This window comes from Castor canadensis, chromosome 8, assembly GCF_047511655.1.
Source record: "Castor canadensis chromosome 8, mCasCan1.hap1v2, whole genome shotgun sequence".
NCBI classification, from domain to species: Eukaryota; Metazoa; Chordata; class Mammalia; order Rodentia; family Castoridae; genus Castor; species Castor canadensis.
In genome coordinates, this window is record NC_133393.1 from 8,768,892 (window position 1) to 8,791,456 (window position 22,565).

Here is a 22,565-nt window from a genome sequence, read left to right on the forward strand (position 1 = left end):
TACACTGAGAGATCTGGATTCTCCCACTCTACTTTGTGTATTCTTCAACCCACATGCAAAACAACAATTAGGGACTGAGGATGTGGCTCAAATGATAGAGTCCTGGCTTAGCAAACTCAAGGCCCTGCATTCAAATCTTAGTACCACTCCCCCCATCAAAAGAGGTGGCTCCTTTCATCTAAATGGTTTTCACTCTCTCCCACCCTTTAACACGACCAATAACAACAACCACAACAAAAAAACAATTAGATTACAGAGCATAATTTTCCCAATGGGTGGGACATTTTAACCATTTTTTGTGATGTCACTGATGTGCCTTGCACATGCACCCTATTGCCACACACAGAGCACTCCTCTGTTCTTATCAACCTGTCTCAGGCTGTGAAGCCCTCAGTGCATCTCTTTCCTCTGCACAAACATGAGGTTCACATTTCCTTTCTTGGCCATAAGCTTGGAAGTTGCCTTGATTGTTTTATTTGGATTATTTGTTCAGTATGAGACAGATCAGAATGTTGCACAGAAGCTCAATGCCACCAGGTCAACAAAAATGGACAGATTCCTTCCATTATATCCTTGTGAGTAGGCAATTTGCTTATTGTTATTATTGTCATTGTTAGTGTATGTTTTTTGGTTCTCTGGGTTCTCAGAATGTGAAATCTTTTAATACTGTAATACTGTAACATCTGAACTACTAATAGAATTACGAGATAGTTATGAATGCCAAAGATATTCTAAGTATCTTCTGGGGTATACGGTCTTCCACTCTCTGTAATTAAGGTATTTGGATAGAATCTGTGTGTATTAAAATATCAGAACAAAAAAGTTGGAAGTTAAAGTAATTGGTCAGTTTTGTGTTGCTACCTACTGCTAAATTGCCTTCTGTTTCACTTGACTTTATCACTAGTTGTTAAGTAATAAAAGTATAGAAATCCACCTCCTAAAAAAGAAGAGTTAATGGTAACTTTGTTGGAGAGAGAATGGAGAAAAAGCAGAGTGATAAGAAGGGAAGCCTGGATTCCCTATGTTGTCCTCAAGTATGAAAGGAGTATTTAGGATGATGTAAGAAGTTATTGGAGTTTTATTTGAAAATGTTGTATTAAAGGTTTTATAATATTCTAAAAGGAAGACAGTTTATTACTTTGAAATTAAAACAAAACTGTGAACATTTAAAATACTATAAAAGCAGACTCCTTCTCTGGAAATGATGGCTAAAGGAAAGGAGAAATTGAGTTTCTAGTTTGGAAGGATAGGTTAAGAAACAGTTAATATATAATAACTACCATTTACTAGAGGGTTGCTATGAGCCATTCATTGCCTCATTAACCAGGGAGGGAGATGATAGGGTATCATTGTTATATAGGTTGTTCATTTTTAAAATAAAACCCAAATAATTTTTTAAGTTTTTAAATTATTTTAAATAATGGTGATGTTTATCATGACTTATAGCATATAAACTATATGACACTTGCATTTTCATTCTTACATTTTTGAGGGACTTGATATAATGGGAAGACTTCTCATATAGAAAGTATGGCCTATGGTGACTTAGCAAAAATACAAAGTTGAAAGTTAGGGGAAGAGTTAGGATCATAGGTCAGAGACTCAGACTCCAAGTCTAGTCACCTTTACACAGCATAGATATCCAGGAAGGTTTTTAATTAAATAAGTTTTATAATTTTTTGAGGTACTAGGGTTTTGAACTCAGAGCCTCATATTCACTAAGCAGCCATTCTACCACTTGAGCCACTCCACCAGCCCAAGTTTTATAATTTTCAAGTTAAAGAACAGTAAAACAATTATGTTGAATTTTGTATGGTTGTACATTATAGTTATCCATTCATTTATTCCTCTAATAAATATTTCAAGTACCAAACATTGGCTAAAGAAAATGTATTCAGAGATAAACAAATGCAATCCTTTTGTTGTAAGACTCCTGTCTAGCACACATGGAACCAAAGAGATACAGCAGAGAATAATAAGCAAAATTCCAAAACTAAGGTTAATGCTACTCAAAATTTTATTAGGACCACAAGAGCTTACTAATTGGCATAATTAAAGCTGAACTTTCTAAATTGCAGGGTAAACGGTCCTAGTTAAAACTTAATGTCAGAATTTAAGGCAAAAACAAAGTTGGAGGGAAGCTACTAAAAATGGTCATTTTTCTCATTTTCAAAATCCTAGCAACAGATGAGCAATTTTTGCGTATTCAGTGTGTAGAATGGTGATAATAACTAACACTGTATTGTTTAGTTGTAATTTGTGAAGAGAATAATTCTAAAATCTCACCATTCACATTCACACACACACACACACACACACACACACAGGTACCCATGCAAAAGTGATGGATAAGTTAATCAGTCTGATTATGGCCATTTCACAAGGTATGTGTGTATGAAAATGTCACACTGCACACTTTAAATATATTTCATTTTATATATGCCAAAATTTTACTTCAATAAAGTTGTTTTAAAGTTATTTAGAGTTGTTCCCCACAAGTGAGGAATATGGAAATTCATTCAATGTATGAGTCAATAAAAGAAATATTTATTAAACTCCTAATTCTTGTCAAGAACTTTTAGGTCTTTAATCCCTGGGCAGTGACTAAAACAGACAAAATTCTCAAAGTCCATAGCCTCACAAAATATACACTCCATTGGGGAAATACATATATACACATATGTACATATATTTACATGTAATAAAATTCCATGGCTATAAATGAAGAAAGATTAGGGAAATAAACACATCAGGACAAGAGATGTCCTTTCAGCCTTTCTTACCCAGAATCGTGTGAGAAATCTGAGACCTATAGTTCAAACTATTTCTCAAATGCAATTAAATTTTCTCCTACCTCTGGGAAGATACTCAAATGAGTGAAGGTGTATTTGTGTGTACATTTTAAAATGTAGATTTTTCATTTGATAGTAAAAAAATGTCACAAAGTAAAATTTTATGTAGAAGGCAGTCTTCATCCATTAAAAATGCTCTCCATTCTGCAGTCCACACACAATTTTAAGCACTCTCTTCTACGACAGTGGCTCTCTGGGCCTAAAATTCCAGCTACTTCTAAGCTCCAGCTGAGCTGCATTACCTCTGTTTAAAATGCATTGCTTTGTTTCTCACACAATAATCTAAAGAAACTTCATGATAGTGATTATGTATCAAATAATTGACTTACACAAAGTTTGTGTAACAATGTAACTTACTGGAGAACAGACTGTTAATATTCATTATTAGAAAAAAAAAGTCTGAGTCTAATAAACAAAAGTTTGGGGTGCCTACCTCATGCTATGCACTGTGCCCAGTGCAGAGATTCAAGTATGGAGAAGTCTCGGTTTCCTGCCAAGTTCGCAGTGCATTACAATAGTTCTTAAGTTTGCACTTTTCACAGATAAGTATGATAGTAAACTATATTATAAGTAAATCAAAGCTTATATGAGCTTATTCTCTTAGCCCCTCACTTATATTTTGCTGTGCTTTATTGAATGAAAGATGATGTTAAACAGTGCTTGGATTTGCACATTCCAAACTACAAACACAGACATCAGGTTTGATGTTGCGAATGAGCCCTGTGATACTCATCTCAGAAACTAGGTAGATGGGTTTTGGCCTCTAATGCAACTAGAAAAATATTGGTCACTCTATTAGGGTAAATAATTTGACACCATAAAAGCCTTGAGGAATACAAGGAAGTTGATAAAGTTTGTGGTGGGCAAAACTTCTGGTGTTTTAGGAGCAATAAAACCATCAAGCTGCCTCACACTTGCAAAAAAAAAAAAAAAAAAAACAGGCCAGTTCTACTTAGGAATTCCTTGATGAAGAAGTAAAAGTGACTAATTTTATCAACTGCTGATATTCTCCTATGTGTCACAAAAGATCTATGATCATTGGGCAAGTAATTAATTATAAAAATAATGAGTGAAAATTATTGGAGAACATAGCACTCACACGGTCTGAGGAAATCACTTCAGAGATCCCTTACTACTTGCAGGGAAGAGGGTACATTTATAACGGGGAGATCTGGCAGCACAGGCATAACCAATGATCAAAGCTTCCATCACTGATAATGGGACAGATAAACCATGTCCCTCCTGGAGTGATGCCATGAATTACACACAACCACCTTATAATATTCCTCTCCAAATATTTAGTAGCTTTTTAATCATGATGAGATAATCAAACAAACCCAAATTTTAGATGTTTTACATAAAAGGTGAAATAATATCACAAATTAAAAGCATGTGGGAAATTTTAAAGTGTCTAAAAATATATGAAAACACATGAAGCTTGAATGGAAAATGAACCAAGAAAAATCTAAAAAAAAAAAGACAGTTTGGGGACATGTGTAGTATTTGAATATAATTCTATATAAGATAATATTGTGTCAGTGTTATGTTTCTTAGATGTGCAGGTGATTTATACTAATGAGGCTTGAAAGAAAATATCACCTGTGGTTTAGAAGAAGGTGTGTGTATGCATATACACACCCACAAAGAGAAGGAGTGAGAGAAGTCAACAGTAGCAAATAGCAATCGCTGTTTAATGTAGCTGAAGAGTATGTAAGTGTTCATTGCACTGTTGCCAGGGGAGACCAAGGGCAAGCTGTTGGTCTCATAGGAGAAAGAATTCAGGGGCAGACACACAGAGAAGTCTTTAACAGAGTAGATTTATTTAATCGAATGCTAGGTTTTGTTAAAACAGAAATGATTACAAAGCAGAAATACACTCCCAAAGGAAACTGAGAGCAGGCAGTTTGACCAAACAGCCAAGTTGCCCAAGCACTCAGACTTGCGTAGTTTTAAGAATAGAGTTTAATGGTTACACCAAGGATGTGTACATAATTGTGGTCTTTTCCAAGAAATGGGAGGACATTTCTGAGAACCAGGAAATAAGGAGTGGTTCACCTAATAAGGTGTCTTCAGCGCCAACACTGCAATTTGAGAGGCGAAACCACAAGTACAATGAGCTGGGAAAATCCTTGTTGGGGTCATTGCCAGGGAACATTGGCCACTGTACCAAGAAGTAGCCTCAACTGTACTCAACCGTTACTCCAGGACAATGGTGGAGCAGGATGTTTGGCAAAATGTACCCGGATACGGTGCTGCAGCTGGTCCCTAGCTCCTTTGTCTTACTGCTATTATTCCTTTTTTACCTATCTATCAATATCTTTTCTAAATTTTACCTATCAATATCTTTTCTAAATATTTGAAATTTGTGAAAGTAAAGTATCTGGAAGGGGGAGGGAAGATGTTACATAAGGGTACTATTCTCTGGGAAACGATGTGTTCAGATTATAATCCTACATGTTCAAAGCAGTGGAACTCAGTGAGGCAAAAAAAAATGTTGAATCTATTGCAAACTTACCTGTCCCTCAGCTATTAAAAAAATAATAAATTAAATAGGAAAACTAACCAATGTCCAGTTGTAAAACAAGCTTTGCAATTTTCACTAGTGGTCTAGAAACACAACTTTCCTGAATTAGGGCCATAACAGTCCCATTTATGTGCATGCTTAGTGGCCCTCTCCCGTAATTCATTACTCAGAGGAAGCCAAGGCATTTCCTAAAAAAGCTCAAGATGCCATGGTTCCCTGCAAAGATGCCTCATCGTTCTTGTCTTCAGATTTGCAGTCATTTTTCCTGAGTCTCTAACTCACAGTGCTCCATCAACACTCTATTTGACAAAATGGTAAGCGAGCACCAAGTACAACAAAACAGACAAACATATAAAGAAATTAAATACAGTATGAGGGAAGGGCACAGTGTAACCTCTGTGTTAGAGTGTTGATTCTAGAAAGGTATATAGCAGTTTTCCAGGTAAAGAAGTATTGCGTGCAGGATCGAGAGGACATTTTGCATTTACAGGAAAAAGAGAAAAAGAAGGGATTTGTGTTTCATTTTGTTTTGTTTTGGTGGGAAAGGATTAGTTAGAATAATAGTAAGCCAAGTTTTAAATATGTTGAGGTTATCAGAATTTGCAAGATGTCCTATAGCAATATAAATGTAGAATATGAACAAAATAAATTGAACTTTACTAAAATAATATTGATGAAAGGGATGAGGCTTCTGCCACTATTGGTGGTGGTGGTGATGTTGATGGCGGTGATGACCGTGATAACTATACACTGGCAGGTTCTGGTTTCCAATCTCAAAACCAAATCCTGTTTTAGAAACAAAGTTGTGCAAATTTTAAATTTTTGATAAAATCAACAATTATAAAGCAGCTGAATTTTCCCCAGGTACTGTGCTAACTTACTTTGCATTTATTTTCTTTTTTTCCTTTCATTTTTGGCAGTACTGGGGTTTCAACTCAGGGCCTTGCACATGCCAGGTAGACACTCGAACACTCGAGCCCAACCCCCAGCCCTTCATGCTTTAATCATTTTGGGGATAGGATCTCACATTTATGCTCAGGCAGGCCTGGATCATGATGCTTCTATTTAGGCATCTTGCATAGCTGAGATGGCAGGGGTGAGCCACCATGCCTGGCTACACTCACACTCTAATCCTCAAAACAACCCTTAGCATACATACTAGAAAGAAACACTATGACAAATTGTGGTTTAGAGAGATTGAGCAATACGGTTAGTAAGTATGGCCTACTTGGAATCCAACCCTGCTTGTTTGCCTTTCAAACCTGTGTTTTTCCCACTATATGAGTAACGCTGCTTATCATGTTGAAATTTAGGCTACATTTATTTGTGTTGACTGACTGTCCTAATAGAGTTGTCAAAATATTTTGGGGTGGAGTGAGGCTGGAGGAATGGCTCAAGTGGTAGAGTGCCTTCCTAGCAACTACAAGGCCCTGAGTTCAAAATCCAGTACCGCCACCACCAAAAAAAAAGGAAATGCTAGAAAAAAATTTTTTGGGTTGCCATTAGCATCCGCCAACTGTTAACTTTCACAGGAAAAGAATGTATTTTCTGTGGGGTGTTAAGTTTACTCAGTGAAAACAAGTAATCTTTCCCTTTATTACAAACAAATGGTAGAAGATATCCAGATAAACCACTGTGAGCTTGAAGTATTGCATATATATGATATCACATGCACACACACACACTCATACTTGAATTTTCATGCATCAACAAAATTTGTCTATTAAGACTAAAAAATGTTTGAAATTGACTAAATATTGTGTACTTCCTAAAGATGATAGTCTTCTTAATACAAATATCAATACTGAAGGTGAGAACTCACTGAGTGTTATACATACACTTGAGTTTTACACGCTTATTTTGTATTTATTTAACATGTTCTCTGTCCGAGGTACTGGAGACATGAGTAGGTAAATAAGTTGATGCTCTTATGTACAGTTGACGAAAGTCCTTGGTTGTCCAAGGGTACAAAGCTAGTAAACAGCTCAAGTGGAACATGAACCAGTAGCTGTCACAGAACTGGAGCAATATTCTTGATAGGTATGATGCTCCCCTAAAATGTGGAGGACACACATATCCCAGCCAGGAACATGGGAAGTCTGGCAACACTGTAAGATTATAATTTACTGAGATCTCTTCACTGTTATATTTTTCAGTTTCTCCATTTTCTGCTGACAATTTTAAGAAAATGTTTTTTAAAAACCAAATCATGGTGTTATTACAATGTTCCCAGAGGGAAGCAATGAATGGAAGAAGAAAATAAGGAAAAACTGGGTACCTGGTTCCATCTCCCTACTATCTTGGCTCTAAACAAAATGTGAAACTCACTGCACAGCTGGGCAGCAGACATTCGTGGCTATATCAGCTCAGTGTTTTCTCCTATAGTCAAGAAAAAGAAAATTTTATAGTACTCTGAATCCTTACAAAAGCACAATTTGACTTAGATGAGGGTTTCTCAGCAATGGCACTGTTCGCGTTTTGAACCAGATAATTTGTTGCTTGGGGTGAGCTGTGAATTGCAGGATGTAACATCCCCAATCTCAACCCTCAGGACCAGTAACCTCGCCACACCCCATCGGGTTGTGACCATCAAAAATGTCTTCAGATGATGCCAAATGCACTCTAAATGCTAAAAGTGGTCTCTCTTGAGAACCACTGGTCTAGAAAAGTAAAAAACCTGCCATGGGTGACTCATACCTATAATCTCAGCACTCAGGAGGCAGGGACAAGAGGATTGCCAGTTGGAGGCCAACCTGGGCTACATAGCAAGACCTTACCCCCAAAACAAACAAACAAATAAAAACTTGTTTGAAATCTCCCCAAAGTGTAACCCCTGAAGAAATTCCTCTTTCCTTTAAAAAGTATATACTTTATTCTTTTAATGGAAGAGTCTTGTAACACAAAACTAAAATTGTGGACTTTCCCTGTTCCCACTCACAAACTCTTAAATAGGAGTAAAAGATAATACATGATTCTGATTGTTTGTAGGCTTGTCTATTTATACTTTTCTTCCAGATTCTCTGTCAAGAGCTTTGCATATCTTTCTAGCTTGCTTTATCAATTTAAATAATAGATAACATTCTTATGCCCTCTTGTGGCCAAAAATAGTAACATAAATTTCATTTTGGGAAACCCAAAAAACATTGGCTCACAGTTAATATGTGAGCTTCAACACACACATACACACTTGCATGTAAAATGTCAGGTTTTCCATCAAAAAGTCAGGGAAATTGAATCTTCAGAGTAATCTCTCCCAATTTGAGGCATTACAAAACTTAAAAAAGTAATTTTTTAATGACCTGGTTATTGCACACTTTAAAATAAGTAGTTTATGGGGCTAGAGAGGTGGCTCAAGTGATAGAGCGCCTGATAGAGAACCTGCTTAGCAAGCATGAGGCCCAGTACTGCCAAAAACAAATCAGTAGTTTTTAGGGGATGGAAAACGTGGGGGGAAGACAACTCTAAGAAAAAAAAAAGTTTTGGAAAATAACTTTGTGTAATAACAACAAAAGAACACTGAAGTAAGTAAAACTGTATCTTTATTTTTATTCTAGTTTTGTAACTATAAGCCACTAACCCAATTTCTCTGAGTCTTCAGGTCCTAATAAAAACTAAAATAAATCAATTGCAGGGCTAGAACACACTTTGAATATCATCGAATCCAAATCTTCCTTTTTTTTTTTTTGAACATTTCATCCAACCTCTACACAATATACATTCTTCTCAGCAGCCCATGGAACCTTCTCCAAAATAGATCATATCCTAGGGCACAAAGCAAGCCTCAGCAAATATAAGAAAATAGAAATAATACCATGCATACTATCTGACCACAATGCAGTAAAAGTAGAACTCAACAACAAAAGTAAAGACAAAAAACATGCAAACAGCTGGAAACTAAATAACTCATTACTTAATGAAGAATGGATCATCGATGCAATAAAAGAGGAAATTAAAATGTTCCTGGAAGTCAATGAAAATGAAAACACAACCTACCGGAACCTATGGGACACAGCTAAGGCAGTCTTGAGAGGAAAGTTTATAGCCATGAGTGCATATATTCAAATGGCCAAATCTTCCTTAAGAGAAGAGAAAACAGAGTCCCAGGATGGTTTAGTAAAACCATGGTTAGTAAGAGTTATGACTGTTTTTTAGGTTGCCCTCCAACTCGGTCTATAATCTAGATCAAATGCTTAAGTATAAACATTAAATGGTGGCAAAAATAATTTGTAAAGGACAATGGGTACAGGTGCTCATCAGGAGATCAGGTGAAACCCAAGGTAAGTATGGGATGAGAATCAATACCATAAGAATTGGTACCTATGTCAGGAGGACATAGGCAGAGGAGAAGGCCTCAGGAAATCCCCCAAGAACTCTGAAGCTCTTATTGTCTGCTTCAGGTGGTCTGTTCCTGAGATGTGAGTCAGTCGTTAGATGCAAACAACCCTAGGGAAGGACAGTGACTATGAGCAAACCAAGAGCATTTTCCAGAGAGAATCCAGAGTTTAGGGCTATCATCAGGCAGCAGTCTCAACAGCCAGTAAAAACGAGAAGCAAAATTCCTTCAGTTCTGAAGAGGAAATCTGGACAGTACATCACAACCTCCATCACAGTAGGCAAGCCTAAAAGGGGACATAGTCCATAGTCTCCCACCCTCAACACACTGCCTCCTGAGCTCTACCTTGCTTGTCTACACATCTACCATATTCAGTGAATGGAATAATCAACCAAATAAGACCTAAATTCAAATCTTGACACTGTCCTTTGTGGAAATCAATTAACCTCTAATAATCCTTTCTTCTGGAACATGCTTTCTACACCTGCTTTCCCTTGTACCTATTTCCATGTAAACCCTCAGCCTCTGTGATTAACACTGACTCAACACCTGCATTTTTTACTTTCTCCCTCTGGTTTTACATTTGTCTCCAATTTTATCTCACTTTGCTTTGTGCATCTATAAGATTGAACCATAAGTGATGCCAATAGTCAACTATTTTCAATGGTAATTGCAGTGCAAAAATATAAATTTCATTTGATTCATACAAATACACACTTCAATGACTAAAGCTATAGGTTTTGTAAGGGCAGAGCCTGTGTTTTTACTTTGCTGCATTTTGATCCTATGTTTTATTTGTATTGTACTTTACTGTATGAAATCAGGTTAATTCACTAAGAGTAACCCTGTGAAAGAGGGCCTTTTCAGTCTTGCACGTGAAGCACTGAAGCTCATAAACAGTGAGTGATCTGCCCAAGGTCACGTGGTCATGTGATCGAATTGGATCACAATCGAGTATTTCTTCCTCAAGAGGAAAGAGCCAGTATGTTTGTTTAGTGCTTATTTGACTTATAAATGATCACAAAGACATTATTCTACCTTGCTCAAATAAAAATTTGCTAAGATTTCCAGAGCTACTACTATTACACACATTTGATAAATGAAGCTCATTCATTTATTTACTCATCAATCAAAAATTCATCTTTGTCTATTATATGCAGGCTAACAAGTCAAGTTCAAGGGAGAAAAGGATGTATATGCCCTAACCCCTTCTATCAAGAAATCTGCGCTAGGGATTTGACGCACTTGCTTAGCATTTCCGAGAACCTGGATTCAAATCCCAACACGCACACACACACATGAACCCTCAATCTAGTATAGGAGGTAAACACTTCATTGACTGACTATTACAGCATAATGCTTTTTAAATAAATGTTATACAATGTGACAAAAGATAAAAGCTCTTGTCACAGAAATGGCAAGATGAAATGTTAATTTTCCCTGTATTGGGAGTGTTTTTAAGGGGAGGGGGTGCCCTGTGTTCTGCAAAGTTGTCCTTGAGTGGAAAATCACAAAAAAATTCTTTAGGAAGAAGATGGAAGTCACAATATGATAGTACCTAACTTTCCAAGAAAAGACTGAATACTGAATAACTTGCCAAGATCTCACGCTGATGTGTAGCTTGGCTGCCCTGTCCTTATGCTTACTAGCTCTAGTGTGTCCCTGCTCGCCATAAAACACAGTGGGAGCCCAACCTTGATGAGAGTGACACTGTAGCAGATAGTAATGTTAGCTAGCACTTATTCCCAGATAAAGCTCTGCTCTTGGAAAGATTTAGATAAAGTTGGCAACCTTTAATAAACAGAATATACTATGATATAACACTTTGTGTTCTTGTCATGCAATCATGTTTTTCTCTGCTCTTTCTCAGTATTCCAAGATGTGCATGTTATGATTTTTGTTGGCTTTGGCTTCCTTATGACCTTCCTGAAAAGCTATGGTTTCAGTGCTGTGGGGATCAACCTACTCATTGCTGCTCTGGGCCTCCAATGGAGCACTATCGCACAGGGGCTCCTGCACAGCCACGGACAGAAATTTCACATTGGAATCAAAAAGTGAGTGTCCTTGATATGGTCTGAATGTTTGCGTCCCCCACCAAGAAAATTCCTAGGATGAAAAAAGTGATGATATTAGGAGGTGAGGCCTTCAGGAGTTAAGTCCTGAATATGGAACTCCCATGAATGAGGCCCTGGAAAGACTCTTTACTCCTTTCACCAGGTGAGAGCGCAGCTAGAAGTCACCACCTATGAACCAGAAAGTGAGAGCAACTATAGTGTGTGCTGATAGGAAGAGTGGAAAGAAGAGTGGGGTGGGAGAAATGCCAGATGGGGTCAAGAGGGAGAGAGGCTTATGCTCTGGATAAGCTGTCACCATAGTTCAACTTACATCTCACAGTTTTGTCTTTGGTAGGCATCTCTCTTCAATTTGTTCTTTTCTTCCCTTTCAGCATGATAAATGCAGACTTCAGTACAGCCACAGTCCTGATTTCTTTTGGAGCAGTCTTGGGAAAAACGACTCCCATCCAAATGTTGATTATGACAATTATAGAAATTGTTTTCTTTGCTGGCAATGAATATCTGGTTGGTGAGATATTCCAGGTAAGGGTAAGAGGATTCATGCTTACCTAGGTCTGGGCATCAGTTCTGTCCATGACATGTAATGGGGACAAACTGGATGACAATGATACCATAGCAACAGCAATGATAGCCACCATTTATTGAGTGCCTCTTATAAAGCAGGGGTTTTGTACGCATTACCTCATCTCTTCTTCACAAAAACATATAATGGTTAGTTATTCTTGTTGTTAGCATTTATATGCAGTAAGACTGATAATCACATGTACTAAATGACTCACCTGAGTCTGAATTTAAATCCAGACTCCACCACGACCCTTTTTATTAATCATTGGTAAATAATTAATTCCCATTTATAGTTAAACCCTGCATAAATCCTTGTATTTATTGAGGCTTCTGTCAGATTTCTTCCCTTCCATGAAAATTTCATTGATTCTCCCAGGGATTATAAATAGAATATTTCTGGTCACTCTCCAGTATTTTGTTATTTTGTAGCTACTTTTATCTGAGCACCTAATTTGAGAGCAAATATTTTAACTTTCTTAGTAGTAGCGACTCAACAAACAATAAAAGTAAGGCTCCTGTCTTCATAAGAACTTACACTCTACTGGAGGAGACAAAAATCAAACAATAATACATCCACCATATATTAGTCAGCTTTCTGTTGCTGTCACAAAACACCCAAGAAAACCAAAGGAGGAAAGTTATTTTGGCTCACGTTCACTTGGCTCCATTGCTTCTGGGCCCATGTAAGACAGAGCATCATGGAAGGAGCTCATCTCATCTCATGCCAGACGGAAGGCAGAGAGACACCCTCCACGGGCACACCTCCAGTGACCTACTTCCTCCAAGTAGGTCCCACTTCTGACAGTTTCCACCACCTCCCAATGTCCTTTAATTCATTGATGAGATCAGAGTCCTCACGGTTCAATCACTTCCCACAGCGCTACCTCTGAACAATGCTGCATTAAAGACTATGCCTTTGACACATGAGACTTGGGGAACATTCCACATCCAAACTATAACATGCCCTACCACCCAACGACACAAAAAATAAGTACTAGGAAGCAGCAGGTATAAGAAAGTGTATGTAGGGCCAGCCATACTAATGATGTCTATAACCCTACTTAAGAGACAAAGACTGGGAGAATCCATGGCTTGAGATCAGCCCAGGAAAAATTTAGCAGAAGTCCTACTTTAACAATAAACAAGCTGGATATGATGGCATACACACCTGTTTCCCAGCTATGAGGAAGGCATAGGCAGGAGGATCACAGTCTGAGGCTGGCCCTGGGCAAAAATCATGAGACCTTATCTGAAAAAAAAAAAAAACTAAAGCATAAAAGGCCTGGGAGCATATAGCACAAACAGTAGAATGCCTACCTAGCAAGTACAAGACCCTGAGTTCAGACCCCAGTACCAACCAAAAAACAAAATAAGAGTCTAATTTAGATTAAAGAATCAAGGAGGGTCTCAGGGGAGATGACAGTGGAGTTGGACATGAAATATATGTAGAAGTCTTACAAGTCATTAATGGGGAGGAATGAACTTTAAACAAAAGTAAAGTGAAGAAAGACTGGTGAATTGGTAATGAGAAACTAAAGCAAGGGTGTAAGAAGTGGCTGGAACAAGATGAAGCCACAAAGGTATGAAGACCAGATTATCCAAAGGTCCTATAGATTGTGAGGCTGACAAAGACTAATTTAATGGCTTCAGGAGAAACTGGGCAGGCCTTTTGCTTACAAATATGAGAGCATTTAAAGAGAAACACAGACTCACATGGTATCTGGAAAGTCCAAGCATGATTAATTGCCCTTCCCACTCTCCTGAAGCCAAGGTGAAGGAAAGCAAGGTTTCTGAACTGGGAAAGGACCATGTGCGCTGGGTGGTTGAAGGTTCAGGTATGCTAGAAAATTCCTTGGATTCAATCCAACCAAGTATGGATCTTTAAGGGCACTGGATCTATGTCTAGTCAAAGACTAAACACAACCAGGCCATTCTTTTTAATACAACTAGAAAGAGTTTCAAAGTCAAAATAAATAAATTTGTTTCGTGCTTTCCTGTCTTAATGAGTACAGGGCAATCTTCCAGGTTTGGCACTCAACTTTCCCTCTGGAAGCAGGAAGGGAGGAAAACTAGGTCAAATCCATACCATGTCCTGAAGAGGGAGCTAACATGATTCCCTCCAAAGTAGTCTTGAAACTTGGCTGGTTGTCATGTCACCATATAGCCAAGCGAAAAAACTCTGCCTTTGGAAGCTTCAAGTCTTTGAGTAGCAGTTAAAATGAGCCTTTACTGCAATGCCACGTGAATGTAAATCATTTTTGGTTGAGTCAAGTGAAATACACAATAATAGTTCACCGAGAATCTCCAAAACTGAGAGAAGTAACCTACAATGTGTTCAGTGCCCACCAAGAATGTGGCACTTCAGAAATATGGTCTTAGAGATCTAAGTGTCAACGCAGCTCTGTTAGGCTGTTAATAGGTTCCCGTTTTACAACCCTGAGAGAGCACAGTCTCTCTCTCTCTCTCTCTCTCTCTCTATATATATATATATATATTTTTTTTTTTTAACGATATTCGAGTTTGAACGCAGGATTTTCACCTTGAGCCAGTCTATCAACCCTTTTTGGGATGGAATTTTTCAAGATGGAGTCTCATGAACTATTTGCCTGGGCTGGCTTCAAACTGTGATCCTCCTGATCTCTGCCTCCTGAGTAGCTACTAGTACAGGAGTGAGCCACCAGCGCCCAGCTATCTGTCTTTTATTGTATAAATAATGAAGTTCTTTCACTGACTTTCTTCCTGAAATCAAGACTCAATTTCACCTGTACTTATACTTGTGCCATTTTGTCCCCTAGGCCTCTGATATTGGAGCATCAATGACAATTCATGCCTTTGGAGCCTACTTTGGTTTGGCTGTAGCAGGAATCTTATATCGATCTGGCCTGAAAAATGGGCATGAAAAAGAAGACTCTGTGTACTACTCAGACTTGTTTGCCATGATTGGTGAGTGGGTATGAACTGGCCTGCTTCTTGTCTAGTTGGTGAGGCATGAAAGAAAATTAACTTCAGCATGGGTGTGACAATGCTCAGAAAGGAACATGTAGGCTGGCGCATAGGTAAAGTGATAGAGTGCTTACCAGTGATGAGCACGGCCCTGGGTTCAAGTCCCAATACCTCCCATCCTCCCACACTCCACCCACCAAGAACAAGGGAACCAGGGAACCTGCTTTCAAGACCCTTGTTTATGCTGCTTACATATTCCTCTTTTCTTCCAACTCTTTAATAATTGAGTCTAAAATTAGAGACCTTGTCAGTGCCCAGAGCAGTGCCTCTCTTATGTGGTCTTCCATGCAGAGCTAATATCCCTTCTTATGATTTACAGGCACTCTTTTTCTATGGATATTTTGGCCCAGCTTTAACGCAGCCATTGCTGAACCTGGAGATGAACAGTACAGGGCCATTGTCAACACTTACTTCTCTCTTGCTGCCTGTGTGATCACAGCCTATGCATTATCCAGCCTTGTCCAGCACCGAGGCAAACTCGATATGGTAAGTGCTATGCTCATCCCAATGGAGGTTTTTTCACTTAGGAGCAATGAGAGTTGCTCAGATAAGTAGGTCATTTCTGCACCACTGAGGAGATATCAGGACAGATCACAAAATGACAAACCTAGGAGAATGTTTTGAAAACATTCGTATTCATTCATTCATCAAATTTATACTTTGACAAATTAAAGTGTTTTCAAGAATTTATAGCCTGTAGGTAATGTAGGCATGTAAAAAAATCAGAGATTTAAGATTTGTTTCATTAACAATAGAGCTAACTGCTCCCAAATTCTTAGAACATCCCTCCTAGAAACAAGACTTGTCAGAGAGTAGGAAAAGAAAATAAGATGATGCATTTTTATTTTCCCAACCGTAAATATTCCTCTCAAAGAAACTAAATGCAATGAGGGATCCTGAATAGGCTTCCAGAAAAGAAAATGACACCAGTGGAAATAATATTGAAATTCTAATAATGACTTCGCTAGTATTCAATCAATGCTAATTTCCTTTTATGGTTGTAGAAGACGACAACACTGCGGGGGAGAGGAAATTACTGAAAAATATATACAAACTCTCTGAAGTATTTTTGCAACTTTTGTGTATCCAAAATTAGGTCAAAGTATCATATATTGTTAAATCCACCCTGGCCAGCCTCTTGAGTTTCTTGTCTACAAGACAAAAGAAATGGTAGTAAAGGAAAAACCCTTACATCAGTCACTCTACTTTTCTAAGTGGGGGAGGAAAAGGATACTATAGTTTATTTTTAAAGAATTTTTGAGGACATGTATTTCAATTTTCTATGAAATGCATCATGAGAGACAATTAGAAGCAATGAAAAAAGTCTTACATGTACAGCTCAGTGGTTCTCTTTCAAAATTAGGGATACGCTCTCCTCCTGAGCAGATCAGCCAAATTATAGTTTCTGAGAATTGTGATGAACAGAAATTGATTCCTCTTTCTTCATTCTCAAGTATTCCCAGTACATCACCACTTCCAAGGGCTGTTGCCTCTCATATGCAATGTGAACATCTCAATGTCTCTATATTTCCTTTTCAGATATTGGGATATTGTCAGCTTTATAAAGCACACAGCAGTCCCAGTTCTTTCCTTGAATTTGGGAGACAGATACCTATTCTAAAAACTGCTTAAGTAGTTAAGAGACTGCTAGAATATTTGCACTTCCTCCACTGCAATTTTTTTTAAATCTTCTCACCACTGTTTCCATTAACTGAGTGACTAAGTCACTGGGAAGACATCCATGAAAGAATGATGGAAATAACTGCTTGAAAGAAAAGTCTTCTGTAGTGAAGCATAGGTTACATCATTTGTATAGTTTTGTCTTAATATTTTATACATAAGATTTGTTCATTTAATATTCTTTTTAAATTATTTTATGTCAGTAGTTCTTTCAACTGAAGACTGGCCCAGGAGTCCATTGACTTCTTTACTCCTCCAGTCCTTCCCAACTCTGCCTCATCCAGCTATCGTCACTCATGGTTGTGCCTCCGTACAGGTTCACATTCAGAATGCCACCCTGGCAGGGGGCGTCGCAGTGGGCACTTGTGCCAACATGGATATCCACCTGTTCACTTCCATGATCATTGGGAGTGTGGCAGGAATTGTCTCTGTGCTGGGATACAAGATCCTGACTGTAAGTATGGCAGATGTTCTGAGTTAAACCTTGAATCTGCACCATTCCCTGCTCACATCCCACCAGCAGAGAAAAGACAGGAAGTTAGCTCCCTTTCTGAAGCTCCTCTCCTTGCTTGGAGGCCATTTACCCTTCCTTTCAGAAATACACACATTTCAGCCATCATTGGTTCTACTCTACTGTGATTTCTGCATAGCGGGAGAGAGGCTGATATCAATCAGTTTTTTGTAAGTTAGTAGGAATTTGAGTGCTCATGTGTGGCAGTCCTCTGGGAAAGTTCCCGTGAACATACTTAGGTTGTTTCGGTTTTGTATAAAACAAAACAGTGCTCTTTTAAAGGATTGGAGCTGCTATAGAAGTGAAAGCTGACAAGGGGTAATTCCTAAAATTTCTACACTTCACACACAGCCACTAAGGGACTGAAGTGGCAATTTTTTGCTAAGGTATTCAAATTATTATACTTAAGTAGATTTTAGATGTGATGGAGAACTGAGCAGTAGAGGAAGTTTCTTCTGGATGGGGGAAGAAATAGGGAATGTAAGCCAGAGGATACAATGTAGCAGATATTTAGGATAAACAATTCTAGAGGTCTAATGTACATAAGGAATATAGACTTTTAAATGTACTGCATATGGAATTCATGCTAAATAAGCATCTCTCAGACTCTCACACACAAAAACTGTGAAGATGATGGAGATATGAATTCACTTCACAATAGTAACCTTTTTGCTATTTATATGGTTCCATAACATCATGTCATCTATCATATATACCCAATAAAATTTAATTTGTAAAAAATTTCTTCTGCATAGTTATTTACTCCAGTTATGGAGCTCTGCATGTCTAACGAAATAATGTCTCCCCTTTACAATCTTAGCCATTTTTTGCTACTAAGTTGATGATCCAAGATACTTGTGGGGTTCACAATCTGCATGGCCTGCCGGGTGTCATCGGAGGCCTTGCAAGCATCGCAGCCATAGCCATGGGAGTGCCTAGCACGTGAGTAAAGCAAGAGGCTTCCTTCCCTGGGTCCTGGGCTCTTTACTCTTACTTGTTGAAGTATCCAATGATGGGGAGCACTTTTTTAGCATTCTTGGCCAAAGTTTTTAAGTATCATCTTTATTTACTAAGATCAAATAGATAGGACTAAGAGAATAAAGTTAACTACCTCTTCCAGTTGTTGACTTTCCGATAATCATTCATTTAATCTTTCACCAGCTCTATTCACTGCCTGCTCTGAGACAGGCATTGTGCTAAGAAGACTCCCACATTCCTAGGTCACATGTCACTTCTGTAACAACTTTTCAATAACCTTTTATTACCTTCCTCCATTCTCCAAGTTATAAGACTTGCTGGGCACCGGTGGCTCATACCTGTAATCCTAGCTTAAAGCCAGCCCAGGCAAATATTTTGTGAGACCCTATCTCGAAAAACCCATCACAAAAAAGAGCTGGTGGAGTGGCTCAAGATGAAAGCCCTGAGTTCAAGCCCCAGTACCACACACACACACACACACAGACACACACACACACACACATTTAAGATTTTTTAAAAATTACTGTCAGTTTAATGTAACTTCTTTTATTTTTCTTTAAACATTAATTAGCATGTATTAGTTGTACAGGGGTTTCATTGTGACATTTACATACATGCTTACAATGTTCCTTGGTTTGGTTCAGCCTCTCCATCATTCTCCTTCACTCCTCTTCCCCCTACTTCAAATGATTTCAACAGGTTTCAGTGTTCTTTTTTCATACAAAGATATAAAGCACATTGACCATATTCACTCCCCTTTAACCTCTTCATTCACCTTCCCCTTCCCACCAATACCCACCCCATAGCAGGACCTGATTTACATTCCTGTTCATTATTATTTAAGTGCACATTCATTATTCAAAGGGGTCTCACCACATTTCACCTGTAAATATATTGTACTTTAATCAGGCTGAGCCCCTCTATTACTCTTGCTTAGTTACTTTTAGTATAACAGACACACACTTAAATATCTTAAGTTCTTTCTGTACCAAACATGCTGAAATTAGCTTTTCTGATCTTACTGATATTCTAATTTAACTATAATTGTTTCTTTAATGAGTGAGGAGTTGGTATTCATGTTGGGTTTTTTTTTTCTTTTCTTTTTTTAAATTGTGCTGGGTGGGGGTACATTGTGGCATTTACAAAAGTTCTTACAATGTACCAAATATATCCTTCTTGAATTTGCCCTCTCCACCATTCTCCTTCATTCCCCCTTCCTCGCTCAGTTGTTTTATATATTATTTCACTCTTGAAGAGAGCTGGTACTCAACAAATATTTATAGAATGAATTAAATCAGGGATCGAGGTTTTGAGAGTGCTAAATTCTTTCTAAGGAAGGTCTTCTTATTTTTCCTGAAGATATATCAAAAGATGGATTTTTTAAATTGTGTATAAGAATTTTGTAACAGAAAATAAAAATATTAAAGAAAAAAACCGTAGCCAATAGCTGTTTGCTCGCGTGTAATGCTGTGTTCTGTCCTGAAGATGGCAAACATCCATACTTTTTGTAGGTAAGGTTTGTTTGCTGGGTCTAAGAAAAGTACAGTTCTTTCTTATTTGGTTTCTTAGGTCTTCCGTGGCCATGCAGGCAGCTGCGCTGGGTTCTTCCATTGGAACAGCAGTTCTTGGAGGTCTGATTACAGGTGAGCCTAAAAAAAGAATGCGTGGCTGAGCACTGGTGGTTTATGCCTCTTATCCCAGTCACTCAGGAGCCTGAGGCAAGAGAATGGTGAATTCAATGAGAGCGTGGGAAACATAGCAAGATCCTGACTTAAAAAAATAAAAGAGAACACTTCTCTGTATCCCATGCTGTCAGTAACATAAATGAATAATAAGCAAGTCAACTGGTAAATTCAAAAATGGTTTAAGCTTCTGGCAGTAAAGTCATTCTATCAGCCTGAGGGAATGATGTAGTGACAGTATGTTAATTACTGTGTACATAGACTTTGCTCTTCAGAATCTGTGGCTTTTCCCCTCTGTCTTCACAGGTTTAATTTTACGGATACCTATCTGGGAGCAGCTACCTGATGAGTACTGCTATGATGATTCTGTTTATTGGAAGGTACTGAGCAAGGTTCCAAATAAGAATGTAAATGATGACTTCACTAGCAAAAGGTGTCCTCACCTTTAGCCTGTGTGACACATGTGTGACGAAAGTGGATGAACTCCTACTCACAGAAATAGCGACCATACATCCAGTCAAATAAACATTAGAAGTTAAGGTACTTTCCAAAGCAGAAACTAAATGAAGCAAAGATAAAAATTTGACAAATGTCCTTTCAGTAATCTAATAGCAATAAAAAAGTTAAACATTAAAAATAAGATTTCAGGGCAATAGTGTGAGATACACTAAATTTAAAAGTAGACAAACTCAAATGGAATATGTAAGGTTGAAGACTTTGAGTGAAGATGTGTAAAAATGTCCCACAAATAACAAGACATCAGCCTCTTTCTGTTCTCTACTCTCTATCTCTTCAGACCACTGGGATTTCTGCCCAAAGTGTTTCCTACACAAATTGAGAGGAATAAATGCTTGAGAGCTCTCAACAGAATTTTTATGGAGAGTGGATTTGGGAAAGAGGGAATGTAGTCAAATTGAATAAAATAAATATTTTCATTCTTTTTTTCAACTCAAGTTTTTATTTCTAATTCTTTATAAACTTGGATAGTAGCTTAAAAATACTTTATTTCAATTCTAATTTCTGTTTTCTTTCTTTCTAGGTTCCTGAATACAGAGAATATGACAATCGCTTTCTTCTGTACGGATACCACAAACAGCTGGAACCTGAAATCTAAATACCATTGCTGCACCCCAGCTTCCTTCCCATTACCAAGAATCAAATTTAAATAAACAAAAAGGCACATCCAGAAATATGGACCAACATAGTTAGATGTTAGGTCCCAAATTACTAGTGTAAAAATATCTTTATATTTGGTGCCATTTCTCAATATTTGAATGATTGTCTAATTGAAGTAGTGTGACTCATAAAATACATGGTCTGATGGGTTCTCTCCAGCACTCCAAAATGATTTTGATGTAGGCTTTTGAATTTTTTCCCAATGAAATATGTTTACACAGAAATCAGTGCTTCCTACTTATGTCAATTTCTTAATGTATATACCATGCCTTTAATCCCAAAGACAATTGAAGCAATGAAACAATACATGTAAGAAATCTATATAAGAAAAATGATAGAGATGCATATATATTATTGTCTTGGTTGACTAGTCAAGTCAGTAATATTATGTCTTATTCTAAATTCCCTTTGCATGTTTACTATTTTCAGTAAGAGCTCAAATGCTATCTGATAAAAGTATTTTGTATAAAATTTTGTAGAATTAAATGTTATTATAAAATGAAGTATTCGTCTTCAGCTCCTTTTTCTTCGGTGGTTGAAATTCATTTTAGTAACAAGCATGAATACTTATACACTCCTCAAACTAAATTGTGCTTAATTCAAATACGACTTTGCTTTAAAAATCAAGCAATTATCACATATTATAGGATAAGTTTTAAAGAACTGAGTTTTAGAAAATGCAAATGACATAGTTATGTTAAACCATTTTTTGTCAGTATAGGGTTTGAATGCAAGGCCTCACACTTGCTAGGCAGGTACTCTACCACTTGATCCAGGCCTCCAGCCTAATCAGACCATTTTTAGGAGAATCAAATAACTTTGGTTTTCTGTTTGGAAACTTTTAAGATTTTTCTTCTATCCCAAAAGTCCTGGAATCTTGCCAGTATATTCATAGGTATTAATAAGGAAATGAGTTCCACCACCACCACCATTTACTGAACTTGAGTTTCTTAATGTTAGAATTTAAAAACTACAACCAATGGTGGGTCATTTAAATTTTTACTTCAGGCAAACTATTATAATGTGTGTGCAGGTCCTAAATATCTTGTTAAACATATAGGTGACTTCTCTCACTAGGGTTTTTTCAAATGGGCTTTTCAAAATGAGGTCATTTATAAACAAAGTCCACTGTCCTTGCTAATCATCATATATGATCATTTTTATTACCAGGGTGTCCAAGACTTTCT

At 37.6% G+C, this 22,565-nt stretch overlaps 1 protein-coding gene across 1 annotated transcript; it reads left to right on the plus strand.

Annotated features, from left to right (window-relative positions):
* The first annotated feature begins 354 nt into the window (after positions 1 to 354).
* On the plus strand, positions 355 to 21,881 carry Rhag (Rh associated glycoprotein). The gene is made up of 10 exons (XM_020170665.2): positions 355 to 575; positions 11,580 to 11,763; positions 12,156 to 12,306; positions 15,144 to 15,291; positions 15,671 to 15,837; positions 17,348 to 17,485; positions 18,363 to 18,484; positions 20,090 to 20,163; positions 20,509 to 20,582; positions 21,242 to 21,881. Exons 1-10 carry the CDS (start codon positions 419 to 421, stop codon positions 21,314 to 21,316), a joined length of 1,290 nt encoding a protein of 429 aa, XP_020026254.1. The 5' UTR covers positions 355 to 418; the 3' UTR covers positions 21,317 to 21,881.
* The last annotated feature ends 684 nt before the right edge of the window (positions 21,882 to 22,565 follow it).

Bases quoted from the DNA above. Each gene is read 5' to 3' on its own strand.
- Rhag (XM_020170665.2), top strand. From the start codon at position 419: ATGAGGTTCACATTTCCTTTCTTGGCCATAAGCTTGGAAGTTGCCTTG. The intron at 576-11,579 runs GTGAGTAGGCAA...GCTCTTTCTCAG, and splicing joins ATTCCTTCCATTATATCCTT to TATTCCAAGATGTGCATGTT. The intron at 17,486-18,362 runs GTAAGTATGGCA...TTACAATCTTAG, and splicing joins TGGGATACAAGATCCTGACT to CCATTTTTTGCTACTAAGTT.